This window comes from Anolis sagrei, chromosome 2 (genome assembly GCF_037176765.1).
Source record: "Anolis sagrei isolate rAnoSag1 chromosome 2, rAnoSag1.mat, whole genome shotgun sequence".
Classification (NCBI taxonomy): Eukaryota; Metazoa; Chordata; class Lepidosauria; order Squamata; family Dactyloidae; genus Anolis; species Anolis sagrei.
In genome coordinates, this window is record NC_090022.1 from 5050333 (window position 1) to 5069984 (window position 19652).

Here is a 19652-nt window from a genome sequence, read left to right on the forward strand (position 1 = left end):
AATTTGTGGTCTGCGGGATGGGACACCTGGTCAGATGGATGGAATCTCTATAGACCACTGCGACCCCGCCTCCCCGCCCTCCGGATCTTGGTTGGTGCTGCACGGAGAAGCCTGGAGGACAAAGCTGGGTCAGATTTACTCCTCCAGCTTCGTCCAGCCAGGTCTCCGTGATGCACGCCAGATCTGCCCGCTCGTCCAGGATTAGGTCCTGGATCCAGGTCGTTTTTCCGTTGACAGATCTGGCGTTCAACAGCACCACCTTCAGTCCAGAGGGTCCGCTCACCTGGTTACACCAATTTACCTTAGGAGACCGATTTGGAATTGTTAATGTGGATAAATGGTCCGAATTTAGTCTATGGTCTATTAAAACAGCCAGAAAGTAAGTGCTGTTTTAATTAAACTGTTTTATATCAAACTGGGTTTTTGTTTGATTCAGCTCTGCTGGAAATAACAGCAGTGCCCTGGCAACGTGACACAATGTAGGTCAACCAGCAATCTTGGACCACACCCAAGGGGCTATATCTGTTTGAGTTTTCTTCTGGAGTACCAGCATGGAGTTCCTGAAGGAGAGCTTCTGGAGAGCCTTTTCTCTGAGGAGACCTATGGACAAAGGCTTTGCTCTGAGGAGCAGTTTGGAGAAGGTACTCTGAAGGAGGCTATGCTGAAAGAGCATTTACTCAAGGTTTATTTTAATCTTTCATTTGCTGTAAAATGAAGATTGCTTATTTTCTGTTTTTTTACAAGACTGTGTAAGATTGTTGCACTACTTGATGTTTTGTATGTAACATTACCAATTTATATTTTCTCTCTGCTGAGTAAAGATTTTTCTGTTCACTTTTACTCTGGTCTGTGAGTCTTTTGCATTTGGGCTTTGGGTGCTGGGATGCTGGGCAAAACACGTCTCTGCGTAACACAGTCAACAGTTAAAACATACCATGTATGTAATGCAATAATCAATATAAAAACAAGCAGCATTATAACAACAATAAAGCAAGCATCAGGAACAACCATCAGTAGTATAATTGAAGTCTCATTGTAGGAGGACGGTTTGGTGCACAACAATTTAAAGGTAGGTCCAATGAGTAAAGTTCATCGGTGATAAAGCAGCAAAAGGATAAGAGCAATTACAACTAGATGATTAAGACTTTGGACAGAAAAGTAGTAAGGTGCAAGGACAAGACGTAGGATTATAGTTAAGGCCAGTTTTCCAGGAAATTGTCTAATCAAATGGCAAGATTTGGGTTTTGCCTTCAGTCCAAGGTTGAAGGCAAAATCCACAACACAGAAGTTAAGGTACAGACCAGAGTCAACAAGGCAGATAATCCAATAAGACCAGAGTGTTAAGAATGAGAAAAAAAAGGAAAACCAACTTTTAGATGAAAACTGAATGAGTTTATTTTTTAAAAAATAGATCAATTATACACAAAATAGTAAGGTGACAAAAATACTTCGTTGAGGATAACATGGACAGAGAAACAGAAAGGAGAACTGTATGGGATGCAAGCAACGCGTTTGTTAGTAGTTTGTTTATACAAAAACAGAAGAACCAAGGGAAAATTAATTTGATTCTGGAAAAAATTAGGAGGAAAAAAACAAGAACAAAAGTTATACCCTGCCAATTTACTTATTTTTTTGTGTCAGGGGCGACTTGAGAAACTGCAAGTCGCTCCTGGTGTGAGAGAATTGGTCGTCTGCAAGGACATTGCCCAGGGGATGCCCAGATGATTTGACGTTTTATCATCCTTGTGGGAGGCTTCTCTCATGTCCCCGCATGAGGAGCTGGAGCTGACAGAGGGAGCTCATCTGCCTCTCCCCAGGTTTGAACCTGCGACCTGTCAGTCTTAGTCCTGCCAGCACAGGACTGCACCACTGGGGGCTCCACCCTGCCAATAATGAATATTGATACAAACACAATTGTCTATGCTTTTGAGTTAGATGGGAAAAATGAGTTATACAAAACAGAAAAAATGGATTAGTCAACAAAGTAGGAAAATGGTTAGCATACAGACTGAGAAAAGAAAAAGAGAAAAAATGATAATGGGAATACAAGCTGGAATTGAGCTAACGACAAATAACATTTGATAGTTATAGTTGTTGGGATTTATAGTTCAACTACAATCAAAGTGCATTCTGAACCCCACCAAGGATTGAATGCGACCAAACTTCTGTTTTCTGATGGTCTTCGGCGACCCCTCTGACATCACCCTCACACCCCCCCCCCCAGGGGTCCCACCCCCCAGGTTGAGAAGCACTGTTCTAGGTTGTGAAAGAAGATCGCGGAGACAGACTACAAGCAGAGGCACAACACTGTTACTCAGATGATCCATTGGAACGTGTGCCACAAATACCATTTGCCTGCAACAAAGAACTGGTGGGATCACAAGCCTGAAAAAGTTACAGAGAATGAACACGTCAAACTCCTCGGGGATTTCTGAATTCAGATAGGCAGAGTTTTGGAGCACAATACTCCAGACCTCGCGATCGTGTTAAAAAACAAAGTATGGATCGTTGATGTTGCAATCCCAGGTGACAGCAAGATTGAGCTTCAAGTGTCAGCGCTGAGTCCAGGAGGACCCCCAGACTGCGGCCTTGTGTCCTTAGGGGGAGTGTAACCTTGTCCAGCACAGCTTGCCACCCATACCCTGATCGGCCTTGAGCCTGACCAGGGGGACCTCTGCTTTGTCTGGATCAAGTTTCAGTTTGTTAGCCTCTATCTAGCCCATCACAGCTGTCGGACACTGGTTCAGGACTTGGGGAGCTTCCTTGGATTGGAGTGGAAATGAGTAATAGAGTTGTGTGTTATCTGACAATTATGACAATGAAGTCCAAAACTCTGGATGACCTCACCCAGCAGTTTCATGTAGATGTTAAATAGTATGGGGGACAGAAAAGAGCCTTGTGGGACACCACAGGCCAGTGACCAGGGGTCCGAATGGGTGTCCCCCAGCACCACCTTCTGGGTTCAGCCCTCCAGGAACGAGCGGAGTTACTGCAGTGCCTCCAAGGCCCATCCCAGAGAGCCAGCCCAGAAGGATACCATGGATGATGGTATCAAAAGCCACTATGAGATCCAAGAGAACCAACAGGGACACACTCCCTCTGTCTAGCTCTTTGCAGAGGTCACCCGCCAAGGCTGTCTCTGTTCCATAGGTAAAGGTAAAGGTAGTCCCCTGACATTAAGTCCAGTCATGTCTGACTCTGGGGTGTGGTGCTCATCTCCATTTCTAAGCCGAAGAGCCAGCATTGTCCGTAGACACCTCCAAGGTCATGTGGCCAGCATGACTGCATGGAGCGCCGTTACCTTCCTGCCAGAGCGGTACCTATTGATCTACTCACATTTGCATGTTTTCGAACTGCTAGGTTGGCAGAAGCTAGGGCTGACAGCGGAAGCTCACGCCACTCCCCGGAATCGAACCTGTGACCTTTCGATCAGCAAGCTCAGCAGCTCAGTGCTTTAACCCACTGAGCCATCGGGGCCCCTCTGTTCCATAGCTAGGCCTAAAACCAGAATGTGATGGGTCAAGATAATTGGTTTCATCCAATAATCCCTGGAGTTGAGTGGCTACCACATGGCTTTCCAATCAGAATAGATTCATCTGATGGTCTTTCTATTTATTTCACATTAATTGGTTTGCTAATTAAAATGTCAGTCGAATATGATGAGTGTGCAGTCTAAAAGCACCATGAAACTAGTTAACAAATTATAAACACTGTCCAAACGGTTAAAGACATGTTCATGCACAAATCTGATGAAGACATTAGATATGAAAGCCTTTATTGGTTTTTTAAAAAGCACATATTTAACTTGGCACTGTAATGAAAAAATGGATAATAGTGAACTCTATTGAAATGAAGGATGTTTGGCCCAAGAATAACATAGATTCATGCTGGATTTAGCAAATACCTAGAGAGGATGTACATTGCTGGATATCGAAAAATGAAACCCAGGGCACCATCCTGTGAATATGAGGGTTATAATGTACACCTGCTTCCTTTTTTAAGGCATCAAGTTAATGTTTCATTTTTTCCACTTTTCATGCTTTGCCCCACTTTTCAATTTCGCTCTATAACAGTGGTTCTCAACCTTTCTAACACCGTGACTCCTAAATATGGTTCCTCATGTTGAGGTTACCCCCACCATACAATTATTTTTGAGAGTGCGAGGCAGGCAAGGGAGGCTTTGCATGAGGCCAGGCCTCATATGAAGGAGCACTCGCCTGGCTCTCGCCCTTGCTGGCCGGCGAGAGCACAAGGCAGGCAAGGGTGGCTTTGCGTGAGGCCTGGCCTTGTGCAAAGCCTTGGGGGGGTGGGGCCAAAGGAGGTGGCCTTGCGACCCCTCTGAAATGGCCAAACGACCCCCTTGGGGGTTGCGACCCCCAGGTTGAGAACCGCTGCCCTATAATGAAGCCAACAGTGGTACCAATGGACATTCTTGCCCATTCCTAGTACTTGGGACCAGGAATACTGGATTTCTTTTTCACCACAACATGAACCTTGGTATTCAGATTTGGTCGGAGTACAATAATATAGCATTTAGGAAGGAAAATGCAGGTCAGTAGTGCAGCACTTGATACCAACATGGAGAAGATCTGCACGACCACCATGTACTTTCCCTTAGTGCTTAGGTAGGTGGGAACAAAAGTCACCCAGACACTGCAAAAGACCAGCATACTGAAGGTGATCATCTTGGTTTCATTGAAAGTCCCAGGCAGGTTCCTAGCCAGGAAAGCCACGATGAAGCAGATGATAGCCAAGAATCCCATGTAGCCAAGAGCACAATAGAACATGGCCACGGAGCCTTCATTGCATTGCTGTAGGATCATGCCAGGCTGAGAATGCATGTCCGAATCTGGGAATGGTGGAAAGAGTCCCAACCAGAGGATACAGATGAAAAGCTGCACAGTGGAACAAGAAATGACAATAGTGTTTGCCAGATCTTTTCCCAACCAATTCCTCAACGTGTTGCCTGGCCTTGTGGCCAGAAAAGCCATGACTACAGTGGTTGTTTTTGCTAGTACAGAGGAGACGGCAACTGAGAAGATAACATTGAAGGAAGTTTGTTGGAGAAGGCAAGTTGCTTTTTTTGGCTGGCCAATGAAGAGGAAGGAGGACAAGAAGGAAAGCAGGAGAGAGATGAGGAGAATGTAGGAGAGGTCTCTATTGTTGGCTTTGACAAGTGGAGTTTCTTGGAATTTAATGAAGATTCCCAACACAACACCAGAGATTAAGAACAAAAAAATGGAAAAGGAAACCAAGATGACTCCCAAAGGTTCTCCATAGGACAGGAAGATTATGACTTTGGGGACACATTGATCCCGATCCTTGTTTGGATGATGTGCTTCAGGACACCTGGTGCAATAATCGGCATCTAACAAGAAGAACATGGAAATCAGTATTGCATCTATCATTATCTGTAATCTCTAACATGACAAAAATAATAAGCAGTATCAGAATATCCTCTGGTAGTAGTCACCAAATAAGTAGGACCTCAGGAGGTCCATGAAGAAGTAACCTGTCCTGATTATGAATATTCATGACACCTTCAGAGCATTTCCTCCACCTCAGGCATCAGAAGAGATGTTTGTTCTATGTATTGACGAAGACTTTCATGGCCGGAATCATTGGGTTGTTGTAGGTTTTTTCGGGCTATATGGCCATGTTCTAGAGGCATTTTCTCCTGACGTTTCACCTGCATCTATGGCAAGCATCCTCAGAGGTAGTGAGGTCTGAGGAAAGAGGCTCACAGACCAGATTTTCCTCGTAGCCCACTGGTGGTCCGCAGCCCACAGGTTAAGAACCACTGATATAGGAATATTAAGTCACATAATGCAGCATCCACCCATTCCTATGGGGATGAATGTGAATTTTTACTGTATTTCTTAAAAGTTATTTTTACCTTCCTGAATGGAGACTGTTCCCGGTGCACACTCCATACAGCTGTAGCAACAGGAGGGCCTTCCTTCCTGAATCACCTTGGCATATCCACGGTGACAACTTTCAGTACATCTTGAATGAGGTGGAACCTGTTCATTAAAAAAAAGGAACACAGGAAGTGGTAGCTGGTGTCTCCCCTGCCAATGGATAAAATGGCTTTGTATAAAGATTCAAAGGAGCTGTCTATGGTGCTGAGCCTACATTTTTGACATAGGTTTTGATGGCTTCCTTATATGTTGGGTAAAATCCAGAATGGGTTTACCTTTTTTAATTTAATTTGATTTCTGGTCCCATTTCAGACCAGGAATTTGTTTTGGAAAGCCTCACAGAAAATTGATAACTAGTCAAAGGTCTCACTTGGCCCAGTTCAATATATGACACAAAGTGAAGCCTATGGATGTCTAACTTACTAGCTCAAAAGTGGGAAACTGTTGGAGGTTGGGAGCTGCATTACCATTTCCAGGAGATCTTGGAGGGTCATATCCTTCCCTTATCCCTTGTAAAAATATTTTTGCTACTTCAACATCCTGGTTTTCATTTCTGTCTATTGTACCTTAGACTTTCCGAGTGAGAAAAGAGAGTGAAACAAATAAATAGTGCCCTCCTCACCTGGTTAGGCCACTTGGTCCACACAAGGGCCTCCTGGTCTATCGTGAACATTAGATCTTGCGATGTCTGCCCCTCTATGTGCCCAATTTTCCTGGTAGCAAGAGACTGATTGGGAAATGCCAGCAAGTGCACAATGTCAAAGTGAGATGTCACCAGGTTCCCGTTCTGATCCAGGTCCATCCCATCCACTGAAGTGTTATAAAGTAGGGAGTTTCTCAGGAAAGGATGGAGCTAGAAGGATGGAAAAGAGAGAATCATTGGGAAAACAAGAGATACCATGCTGCACAGAATCCACTGCACTACCCTGGGAAAAAAACCCATGAAATGTTAGTCATAGAGATGCCATAAGCTGGATATGACTTGAATGCACAACAGCAACTGCTACTATTGCTGTTGCTGCTACTTTTTATTTCTTGCCCATGAAATTAAGTGCCATGTGAAAACCCGTCTGTTTATTAAGGTCTTTGAACTTCATTTATTCATTTTGACACTAATATACATAATTTTAAACCTTTTAAACCTTTTGAGGAGGGCACAGGCTTGCTTTCTGCTACTCTACAGACTAGGTACCCAGCAACAGATTTAAACTGGAGGTAAAGAGATTCCACCTCAATATTAAGAAAAAATTCAAGATGGTAAGAGTTGTCAGGAAGAAGAGTATGCTGTCTACAAGGCATACAATACAATAACTGTCTCATTAAATCAAGGGCCAAGTACTGGCCTGGGGACTTTAATCCAAAGTGTCACCAAAGTGTCATTTCAGGGGAGAGCGAACGAGCAAACGAGTGGCATAGCACTCAACTATGGCGTTGCAGCTACCATAAGGCGATATTGCGTTACGCCGTCGGTTTGATAAAGAAGATCCCCGAAATGGGACTTTTTCCAACCTCGGTCTCATAAACCTTCTTTGGAGGTTTGCAAAGAGAGGCTGGATGACCATCTGCTGGGAGTGCTTTGATGGGGTTTGGACTGGTGGACCTTGGTGGTGATGGGGTGTTTTTCAATGCTATAGTTCTAATAATATAATATAATATAATATAATATAATATAATATAATAATATACCTTATTTATATTCTGCCCTATCTCCCCAAGGAGACTCAGGGAAGATCACAGAATACATACACTGCAAACATTCAATGCCATTGAAACAGACAGGACAAACAGACAGACAGAGGTATGTTGTGTCAGCATCCAACTTTGGCACCCTGGAGGTTTTGCTCAATTCTAGCCACAAGGGGGTGCTGGTGCTCCATCTTCTATGATGAAGAGCTTTGACCACAAATTTCCTCCTTCCTTTTGGTTGCTGGCATTCCTGGTATTCCTTTTTATGGTGCCATAAAATACCTTCCCTCACTTTAAGCAGTACCTAATTTCTCTACTTACAGCTCTCAAGGAGTTTTTGAACTGCTTGTCAGTGTTAGAGTTAGTAGCCCGCAGACTGACTCTAGCCCTTGTAACTCTAAGTGTGATAAAGTAACCCATAAAAGAAAACACATGAGTCTTTCACTTTAAGTAGAAAAGAAATAAAGCTGTATTCACTGCATACAAAACAATTGCTCTCACCAAAAACATAACATAAAACAATATCTTAGGTGAGCCCTCTTTATTCAACAGCAATATGCAGACTTGTAACAAAAACAATATACAATCTCTGTTACTCAGTTGTCCGTAGAGTGACCTTGTCTTGCCATCAACAAAACTTTATTTTCAGGATGCTTGCAGAACTGCTCCCGGCACCAAACAAAGGTTTTTCAGCTCAGAACATGCCCTCAAGCAAAGCATAGAACGCAATGCTCAAAGTAAAAACACACAGTGGCTTACTATATACATGAAATAACAATACACCCAATTATCCCATCAATTAACTGTGTCAGCTGCAACAGAAACAGCCCCGATCCTTTCCAAAACTTAGGAAAAGTACGTTGCAAACCCTTAGTAGCAACACTGCTTAGGTGTACAGTAAGTTGGACTGACAGTCGGGCGCTTATCCTGACCCGGGCTTCGAACTGGCAACCTTTTGGTCATCAGTGATCTATTGCTGCTGGTGATTTACCAGATGTGCTACATCCCAGCCCTAAAGATACATATTGAGTTGAATATTAAATTGCTTGTTTGGTTGGCAGTTCTGCTACCCATAAAAGGGTTGAAGTATTTTGGGCCCCATCTCCCCCTTTTCCCCTCCCTCTCTTGTTCTGAGAATACCTGCCATGATGGAATCCTTTGGAAGCCCATGTTTTTTCTAGCCACCATCGTCATCCATTTGGATCTGGATAAGTATGCAGCATTTAGAGCCTGTGCCACAGCCTGAATGAGATTGTAAAAATTGTAGGTATCCTCAAAAGGGTCTCTTTCAGCCACATCCTGAGACAAGGTATTCTCTTTCTCAGTGCATCTCATCCAGTTGTTTACATACAGTCCGCACTTTGGAAGCAAACACCGAAAGGCTTTCACCTCAACCTCTCGCTGAAAATGTATGTCTCTCATCTCGTTTTTGGCCTCTTTTAAGAAGGCGAAAGCGGCATGGACCTCTCGGAATTCTGATATTCTGAAGAACACTTCTTGGTCGATATTCTGTAAAGCGGTTGTGATCCAAATTTTCCCCACAAGTTCGTCATTGAACTTCACAGCACGATTGAAGAGTTGCGCCAGGACAAATAAGGATTCCGAATCCCCAGAAAAAATGACAACTGCGACTTGTTTCTGCTTAAGAAATTGCCTCATAAATGAAACCGTAGGGTACCAAGTCATGATCTGGAACACTACCTGGATTTTTTGTGTGAATGCAATGCAAATACCATTCCTGTTCAACACTGGTGTCACGGTCCTCACAAATTTCTCTCCATTGTCATTGTCTAAAGCAATAAGCCCGATCCACATCCATCTGAAATGCTGGAGTAATTTTGCTATGCCCAGATAGATCGTTTCTGTTCTTGGAACCAACCTATAGGTCAAGGGGAACCGAGCTTCCTTGATAAGAGCAGAAGAAGCAAAATCATAACTGACCTAGTCGGGGAAGGAGAAAAAAGTAGGTACATTTCAGAATGAGTCTGAAGTTATGATCATGACTGTAGTATCACCATTACAGCCTCATCACACTGAGCATGGATCCACTTTAAATACAGTTTCTACCTCCTGAAGAATTCTGGGGTTTGTAGTTTAGAGAGGTCCAGGACCTGTCTGGCTGAGCAGTTTAAACACCCCTCCCTAAACTACAAACCCCAGAATTCGGAAGGAGGCATCCTGTGCTGTCACGCGCTGGGCCTATAGCAGTTGGCTTTTGAACAGGACGTGCTCTTTGTGCCCAGCAGGAAGCCGGGGTGCCTCAAATGAGAGGCCCTAAGGATTTTCCTATACAGAGTCTGTAGAAGCTTGAAAGGTTTAACAAAGTCCTTTATTATTGCTTATTATTTATTATTTATTTATTTCTTGCATTTATTGACCGCCACTCTCAGCCCTGAGGCGACTCGTGGCGGTGAGTCCAAGTGTTCAACAAATAATCAAATACTTCTTAGATCGTCAACAAATTAAACAAATGCTTCAAGGCTTTGAATCAACTGGTGGCTTTCTTTATCTTGTCCACAAGGGACAGGCAACTGGCTTTGTGAACTGTTTCTTTTCGTTAATAGGAAAACCATTTTTAACCCCTCCTTGGGCAATCTACCTTCTAAACTTTGCTGTTGTGGGCTCTACTCCGGGCTCCAAACTGCTTCTTGGATCCCGAGTAGACCTACCAGTCAAGGCTTTGTAGATTCTCCAGCTGGAGTCCTTTGCAACTGTTTCCCCCTGGATGCTGTGAGAAACGAAGCTTCTCTACAGGTGGAGCTAATCCACGTCCTGTAGCTAAGCTTTCCAATGCAAGACTGACCTAAAATGGTTCCCTCTCCTCCCAGAGCCCTGGGGAAAGGGGCGGAACCAAAACTTAACAATGATTGATGGGTCATTGGCCCTATAATTGCAAACCAAGGGAAGCCACCTTATTGCAAAATGCATGGAACTTTGGAATACATGCAAACACTCAATAGAAAGAAAAGGAAGTTGGAGCTTTTGGTACAGCCGTACCAGCACGCATCCACAGGATTTAAAGTGGATAGATACTCTAGTGTGATTACGTACTATGTAGCTATCTATAGAAATAAAAATGTAATGTTCGTTTGTGGGATTAACATAACTCAAAAACCACTGGACAAATTGGCACCAAATTTGGACACTACACCTCCAACAGACCAACGAATGACCATCACTCAGAAAAACATACACAAAAAAACACAGCAGAAAATAAATGCTAAAAGATGGTACAGTGCATGCGTGAAAATGACTCCTCTGGCCCCACCCTTCCTTCACGAGGGGAAAAATCCCCAAACAGACAAGTTATGAAGGAAAAGAAGGAAGGAGGAAAAGAAAAAGGAGAAGGCAGGAAAGAGGTGGAGAAGGAAGGAAGGAGAGAAAGTGGGAGGGAAGGAAGGAAGGAAAGAGGGAGGGAAGGATGGATGGATGGAACCAAAGACGAAAGAAGGAAGGAAAAATGTAGAGAAGGAAGGAAGGAAAAATTACAATTATCAGAACCCAGCTCATTCTCTTTTCTTTAATTACCATCAAACCACACTTGGCCACAGCAGTGTGTGGCCGGGTACAGTTAGTCATTAATATGGGATAGTTATGGATGCATAACTATAGTTCTGGCGAGAGTATGTGTAGGATATATAGGCCCTATATTTATTATTTATTTGCCACATTTGTATACCGCCTTTCTCAGCCAGAAATATAGCCCTATTTCAACCCTGGTACCCTAAAGGTACCAAATCCTATATGACCTTGGAAGATAAGCAGGGTAACTCCTAGATAGTACTTGGATAGGAGACAGTCAATAAACACCATGTGCTGCGACCAATATTTCAGAGGATGGGAATAGCAAAACCAGCTCTAAGTATGGTTATTGGCTAAGAAAATCCTATGAAATTGCCATAAATTGACAGGCAACTTTAAGTTGCACCCCTCCCTGGTTTCACTAGCATGTTTAAAGGTATTATTATTATTATTATTATTATTATTATTATTATTATTGACAGCTACTTAGTCCCAACTGTGATCCTGTTGCCACAGTCATCATTCCCCAGACAATCATGGGCACATCTATGGAGGCCACTTAATCTGGATTGAAAATTCTTAGATTGTTGAAGAAAATATTCAAAGGAAGACTAGGGCTTGTCTGCAATGGGCAGATTAATCCAGTGTGCTGAATTAGACAATTGTCCATATCAGCCACATGGAGATAGCTGGGATGACACTTCATGCTACTGCTGCCACTCCTAGGTGGCTACATCCACATTCTTGGTCTTCTCCTGTTGTGTGAACGTCCTCCTTTGGTATCGCAGATGTGACAGGCGACAGGCAACTTGGATGAATTTCTGTGGCCGACTAGAAGTGGTGGCAGCAACACAGGGATGACTTATCTCCTTTACTTGCCCAAATCAGACAAAATATGTCTCTGGACTTGACTAAATCAGACCCGATCCAACTATCCAGACTGCACCCAAAACTCTAGAATTTCAAGCAAATCCAAACTATTTTCTACTTAGTCTAAACTGGGCCAAAATTGCTTTAAAGTAAACATAAAACCAGTGTGTCATGAAGAAAACCAAGCATGCATTCACAATATGGGTTCAAACAATCCTAGGAAGAGAAACAATCAAAGTGTCTACCAGCAAAGGTGCAAGAGAGACAATTATTTCCTAGTACACTATATGTATTAACATACAAGACTTCAACCACTGCACATATAATTAAAGGAAATTACAGAGATGGTTTTGACCCCAAAGGAAGGCTTTTGTTGAATGCTTTCATGGCCAGAATCACTGGGTTGCTGTGCGTTTTTCTGGCTGTATGGCCATGTTCCAGAGGCACTCTCTCCTGACATTTCATCCACATCTATGGCAGGCATCCTCAGAGTTTGTGAGGTCTGTGAAGTTGTGAGACCTCACAAACTCCGAGGATGCCTGCCATAGTTATGGGCAAAACATCATAGAATCATTGAGTTGGAAGAGACCTCATGGTCCAACCCCATTCTGCCAAGAAGCAGGAAAATTGCATTCAAAGCACCCCTGACAGATGGCCATTCAGCCTCTGCTTAAAAGCCTCCAAAGAAGGAGCCTCCACCACACTCCGGGGCAGAGAGAGAGTTCCACGGTTGAACAGCTCTTTCTCACAGGAAGTTCTTCTTCATGTTTAGGTGGAATCTTCTTTCCTATAGTTTGAAGCCATTGTTCTATTGCATCCTAGTCTCCATGGCAGCTATAACGTGGAACAATGGGGGAACAATGACATCAGGAGACAATGCCTCTGGAACATGGTCATACATTCCGGAAAACTGACAGCAACCCAGATGTATTGCTTCCACACACCAAGACATCAATTGACAGGCACGAATTTTCCCTATTCAAGCTGATGATGAAATCTTTGAAAGCTGTGCTCCTAGTGGTTGAAATCTGGTGGAGCATTGTGAGAATAAAATGAAGAGGAAATCAGACACTGCCATGGATCAAATATGGAATATAACAGTAATAAATAAATAACCCATCTCTCCCTCCCACCCATTCCTACCTGTGGGACTTTGTAGATACTCAACAAGGTTGAGATCTGGATGGAGTTCTGAGGGTCAGTTCCTTCAAAGATGGCCAGGAGGTCATCCTGTTTTCCACAGCTGTAGTTTGGAAGCTTTGGCTGCCCGGTATAGAGCAAATCTAATAAGACATTGGTGGTTATTCTGGCACTGAAATAACTCTCATAGATGTTGTAGCCCAGGGTGATGTTTGGTAAAAGCCTGGGATTTTGGTTGACCCTATGAATGGCAAACTTCAAGAGCAAGATGTCCTGCTGTGACTTCTTGTCTCCTGTTCTGCAATGAAAGATAGGGAATAGCAACCACATGAGTATCTTCTATTTAATGTAGTAAATTCCAGTTGGCTAACTATCAACTGACTCAAATTACCACACCACATTGGCAGCTGGAATTACTTTTCTATACTTACCTATGATCGAGATATTAGTGTTGCAATCATAACTACCCCTCTACCTACATTATTGAACATCAACTGCAATGGGAGGAGAAGGTCTGTTCTGCCTGCGGTCATAGCATTGGTCAATGATATTTCCATCAGGTTTGGTGGGGCTGGGCTGGGCTAGGAGAGGTAACTTCTATATAAATAAAAATGTAATGATCGTTTGTGGAATTAACATAGCTCAAAAACCACTGGGTGTATTGACACCAAATTTGAACACACTACACCTATCAGGCCAATCAGTGACCATCACTCATAAAACACTGAAAACCACAGTGGAAGAGACTTAAAAAGAAAAAATACATTATAACACATGCGCAAAATCATAAATATAACATATACACAAATATGTACACACACATGTATACACACACAAAGCACATATACACAGACTGGGCCACAGCAATGTGTGACAGGGGATGGCTAGTACTTAAATAATGTAATTAATTAGTTGATACTGAAATCCAACCAACTTATTGAACACTAGCTGTCCCCTGCCACGCGTTGCTGTGGCCCACTCTGGTGGTCATGGGGGTTCTGTGTGGGAGGTTTGGACCAATTCTATCGTTGATGGGGTTCAGAATGCTCTGTGATTGTAGGTGAACTACAAATCCCAGCAACTGCAACTCCCAAATATCAAGATTCTATTTTCCCCAAACTCCACCAGTGTTCACATTTGGGCATATTGAGTATCTATGCCAAGTTTGGCCCAGATCCATCATTGTTTGAGTCCACAGTGCTCTCTGGATGTAGGCAAACTACAACTCCCAAATGTAAGGTCAATGCCCACCAAACCCTTCTAGTGTCTTCTGTTGGGCATGGAAGTTCTGTATGCCAAGTTTGATTCAATTCCATCACTGGTAGAGTTCAGAATGCTCTTTGATTGTAGGTGAACTATAAATCCCAGCAACTACAACTCCCAAATGGCAAAATCATTTTTTTGAGTGAAGGACATAGATTGGGTTGTTAGGTGTCTTGTGTCCAAATTTGGTGTCAATTCATCCAGTGGTTTTTGAGTTCTGTTAATCCCACAAACGAACATTACATTTTATTTATATAGATTTCTACATTACCCTAATAAGCCAACTCACATCTCTCACTATTACTCTCTTCTCTTACTCTTACTTCTAACTCAATGAGTCTAAGGGCACATCTACATGGGCATTATACTCCAAAGTGGTTGAAAATTGATTTTGTGGTGTGTTCATGAGGCATGGAGTCATCATGCCCTGAATGCAAAGCAGAACTTAGTGTGCATTAGGGAATGTGAGGATGAACCCAGCACCTTGGTGTGTATGAACAGTGGGGCTGGTTCTGTTTTGGATCTGGTCCTGCTGTTCACAGGGGACAATGTCACCATCTTGCTCTGATTTGTGGTGTAGGGAAAATGATACTTACCGGTGTCATTGTTCATTACCATAGAAGTGGCCACAGAGCTCCAGAGAGCTTGTAGTTGTCACCTTTGCTGATTTAAGCAAAATCTCTCCTTTGACTTCAGAGGGGATGGATGGAAGGAGAGGGGCAATTGTCTTCCTTCTCTGAGTCATATGGGCACCTTTGCTTGCAATTGGCAAAGGTGTTGAGCAATGGCCACAAGCTCTTTGGTATTCCATGATGGCTACTATGGTGATAAACAATAACAGATAAAAGTATCTATTGAGTGAGACTGAACTGGGTTTGGCCTAACTGAACAATGAGGACTCTGCTCCCACTGTTGACATGGTTCAGGAGCATAGTGATGTGAATACCAAGCAGAATCCAGGACTGATCTAAAGCAGCAATGCTTTGGACCAGCCCCATATTTGTTGCACATTTGGATACATCCTAACTCATCTGCTTTGGACCTTCACAATCTCTCCTCACTTCTCTCACTCATATTCCCAACTCTCCAACTGTTCAACACATCAGCCTATAAAAATCCCTTTCAAGCTTTCAGCCAACTGCCAATCACCACCAATATTCCATACATTGATAGATAATTTATACATATCCATATGCATTGATGCTATTGTGTGCCTCCAAGCCATTACTAACTTATGGTGACCCTAAGGTCACCACTTTTCTGGGGTTGGAGAGTGCATGACTTGCCCAGGATCACATAGTGGATTTTCATGTCTGAGTGGTGATTTGAACCCGGGTCTCCAGAGTTGTTTTTGTTGTTTATTCGTTCAGTCATTTCCGACTCCTTAAACCACTACAACATACTTTACTTTACTTTTATTTCTCCAATAAACACAACAATTTTCAAAACACATTTTCAGAACATCACAAATCCCTCTCCAGTTTTCACTCTGACACCCTAGACTTCTGAAAGGATTTGAACTCAGTAAATGGGGACAACAGAAATAGATGGAAGAAGAATAAATGGGAATGACAATAAATCTGCAAAATATGGAACTACTTACGGGACAAACCAAGTCGAGGGAGCCTCTTTGAAAGGATGTGCTCTGAGTCGGGCATATTTGGCTGACATAATCCCACTAATGAGGTAGTCTCCTGATCTGTAATAATTAAATGTATGTGTGGCCACCCGACTGCTTCTTAAACACACGGAACAATTGGTCATGGGCCTCCCACAGTCAACACAGAGGAGAAGCAGCAGCATTATGAGCTGGATGCATCTTCTGCTCTCACTTCCTTTGAGACTCCTCTCCATGACATGACTACCAGCAGGGAAAACAGGAGGCACGTCAAAGCCTTCTTGGCAGACCACGTCTGCAGGGACTTCACTCATAGATGGATTTTAGCTGTGGCTTCCACACCGATGTTGTCTTTGCTCTTGTTCCGCTTTGTGTTTTGACGCAAATTATCATTTGCAGGAGTGTTATTTATGTCCCTGTTCATTTCTGATACAAGAAGTAATAGCATGTTCTTCTTGATTGCAAGGTTCATGTTATTGATCAGAGTTGATCTTTCCAGAGTGAGCCCTGGAGCTTTGGGAAGAGGGGGAATACCTGAATTACCACAATATAGATAATGATAAGGTGAGGAACCTTCTCCACAACCCCCTGGCATGCTGGCATGGCTCAGCAGGTGGATGCACACAAAATAATACATCTTTTTCTGATATTGAGTATTCTGAAATTGCCTAACCACAGGGTCATTCAGAGAAATTCAACTGACCTTGCATCTGATTTCCATTCTTTTAAGGCTCATACGGGTCCTGATTCCCAACGTGGAGCACATGCATTCCTTATGGTTCTAGGGGCCTCATATACAGTACATAAATATATATTGTGACATACTGTCAGGAGTCAATTTCTGACGGCATGAAGACATCACAAATTTCCTCCATGACATTCTGACTGAATCATCCTGGCTGCCTCAATTCTTGCTCTGTGACATTTTGAAGCCAGCAGAGGGTGCTGGAAACCTTGTATTGGAACTTGTGAAGCAACAAGCTCTAATAAGGAAACTGAGAAGAGTGGGGAGTTGGGCAGGAAGGATGTATAAAAGGAAGTGGTGGTGGGAAAAAGTCAGTAGTGTCTTTCTTTGCTGCAGAGATGCATGCAATATATCCATTTCAAAGCAAAACCGACTTGTGAGTGGTCATTTAATATTGCTATATAGCTCCTACAGTCTTACACATACACCATCACAAGAGTGGTTTGTGGGGACACCACCAAGAGGGACTTCTTGGTGGTGGTCCCCCGGCTTTCAAAGATGGCGATGAAGCAACAGCGACCCTGTTAACATCAGCGGGGCTAAACTATAATCTGCTGGAATCCTCAGCTCCCAGCTCCTATCCTGTTGCAAATTTGATGAGAAAATCTCCCTGATTTATCAGGGCATCGAACAATTTGGACACTGGGAAGATCAACTTACCACTACCGCCGTTGGCACCAGATTAGCGGGTAGGCCTCCGACCACCAGGAAGGCCCGCGGAAGAGCACTAGGCCGCGCCGCCACCGCCCTCCTCCACTGCCATCTGGGAGGGGGCGAAGAGAAGCCGTGGCCCATCTGGCCCCTCAGATCACCAGGAGGGGCCGCGCCAGTGCCGCTGCCGCCCCCTCCCTTCCATCTGGGAGGGGGTAAGAAGACCCGACAAATTGCGGCCCACCCGGCCCCTCAGACCACCAGGAGGGGCCGCGGAGAAGCGCCAGGCCGCGCCGGTGCCGCTGCCAGGAGCGCTAGGCTGCGCCGGTGCTGCAGCCGCCCCCTCCCTTCCATCTGGGAGGGGAATAAAGAGCGCCAGGCCGCGCCGTTACCGCTGCCGCCCCCCTCCCTTCCACCTGGGAGGGGGAAGAAGGGGCGCCAGGCCGTGCCGTTGCTGCTGCCGCCCCCTCCCTTCCATCTGGAGGGGGAAGAAGAAGGGCCAGGCCGCGTCGGAGCCGCTGCCGTCCCCCTCCCTTCCATCTGGAGGGGGAAGAAGGAGCGCCAGGCCTCCCTGGAGCTGCTGCCGCCCCCCTCCTTTTCATCTGGGAGGGGGAAGAAGAAGCGCCAGGCCGCACTGTTGCCGCTGCCGCCCCCCTCTCTTCCATCTGAGAGGGGGAAGAGGAAGAAGATCTACAAGATCGCGACCTATCCGGCCCCTCCGATCATCGAGAAGGGCTGTGGAAGAGCGCAGGACCGCGCCACCATTGCCCCCCTCCCTTGCCATCCGGGAGGGTGGAAAGAATCGGCGTTGGGGAAGGGCCGAAAGCCCCCGGGAAGCTGCCTGTTCGAGCCTTGCACTGGAAAGGAGCTGAAGAACTCATCAGGCTTTGCCTGAAAGCAGGAATTTGCTGCCACCATCTGACTCTTTTTCTTATTGTTTTTATTTTTTCTTCCTACTTTCTCCTTTGGCTAGTTGTTGTTTCAGTTATTTAGTTATAGTCATAGTTAGCTGTATGTTATATGTTTTAACTGCTGATTGTGTTAGGGGGTGCGAGGAGCAATAGGATCACTGATAGGAGAGGATAGGATTGCCTGAATTGGTGTGAGTGAAGAGGCCCAGGAGAGCGCATGAGATTGCCCGTGATAGTAGCGAATATATAGGAAGGTGTGGATGGTAGCTGTGTGTGAGAGAGCGTATAAGTTTGGTTTTTAGTTGGCTGAGAGAAGTGTAGGAGGATGAGGAGAGTATGGGAGTTGTGGAATGCCTGGAGGAATGACTGATTGTGTTGTAAGTTGGAGGTGAGTGAGCACTGATAAGAGCGGCTGGTTCTAGTGGTGAGAGAGAGAATTATTTGACATAGGAATGGCTGCAGCGGACACTTATGCGAAGAATGACATTTTGCACTTTTACGACCTCCTGAGGGACTCGTTCAACCATGTGTTGTTCCAACTCAGGTTTTTGAACGAGAAAATGGACCATCTCCTTAGAGGCTTTGCCTCTCTCTCAGGAATCTCTGTGCAACCCAATCCTCCAAAGACTGACAACCCTCTCTGTGCAGACTTAGCTAAGGACTTGTGCCGAAATGGGGAGGAAAGCACTTTAGATCATACGGAACATAGGGTGGAAGGAGGGAGGGAGGGAGGGATTAATGATGAGTCATCTGAGGGAAAGGGAGAACCTCTGGGCGTATATAGGAATGAAAACATCTGGGAGTGGCAGCGGACTGTGCTGGCTACTCAGAGGACGGCCAACAACACAACATCTGGCCTTATGGATCGGCCCACCGCACCCTGTGCTCAGAATCAACATCTTTCTACGGACAATTTTGCGGTGGACATTGCCGATCTAATGGTAAACAGAGGCAGATGGACCTCCAAGAGGGCAGTCTGTAATTCCTTGGCCCAAATCCTGGGTAAAAGATCACAGGATATAAGACTAAAAGCCATAGTGTGGTTGTGGAGGGATTACAGGCTGAGAGTGGCGGTTAACAAGTGCAAATAATAAATAAATAAATAAATAAATAAATAAATTACCAATCTTCTGACCGCTCCACCCGTCTTCAAATCTCACCAGAAGACAGCACTTGGCTTGGTGATCTAATGGCTAAACAACCTGGCCTAAAGAAATGGGGCATCACCATTAGAAGGGTAGTTGTGGACCCTCACATACGCCCCTTGTTTGACTCCGGGGTTTCATCTCGCTATGTTCCACCTGGCCCCCGGGCGAACTCCACAA

The 19652-nt window shown here is 44.5% G+C and overlaps 1 protein-coding gene across 1 annotated transcript; it reads right to left on the reverse strand.

The window, feature by feature from the left end:
- Positions 1-4365: 4365 nt before the first annotated feature.
- LOC137095983 (vomeronasal type-2 receptor 26-like) lies at positions 4366-16073 on the reverse strand. Its single transcript, XM_067463254.1, has 5 exons — positions 16006-16073; positions 13143-13437; positions 6544-6774; positions 5897-6023; positions 4366-5368 (listed from the first exon to the last, which is right to left on the reverse strand). The coding sequence occupies exons 1-5, from the start codon at positions 16071-16073 to the stop codon at positions 4443-4445; spliced, it is 1647 nt and encodes a 548-aa protein (XP_067319355.1). The 3' UTR covers positions 4366-4442.
- Positions 16074-19652: the final 3579 nt, after the last annotated feature.

What these genes read in the sequence shown, in the direction of transcription:
- LOC137095983 (XM_067463254.1), bottom strand. Translation starts at nt 16,073, where the DNA reads ATGTCAGCCAAATATGCCCGACTCAGAGCACATCCTTTCAAAGAGGCT. An exon ending in CCCTCGACTTGGTTTGTCCC is followed by an intron (nt 13,438 to 16,005) that starts GTAAGTAGTTCC and finishes CTTTCATTGCAG; the next exon opens with AACAGGAGACAAGAAGTCAC. An exon ending in GTATCTACAAAGTCCCACAG is followed by an intron (nt 6,775 to 13,142) that starts GTAGGAATGGGT and finishes CCATCCTTCTAG; the next exon opens with CTCCATCCTTTCCTGAGAAA.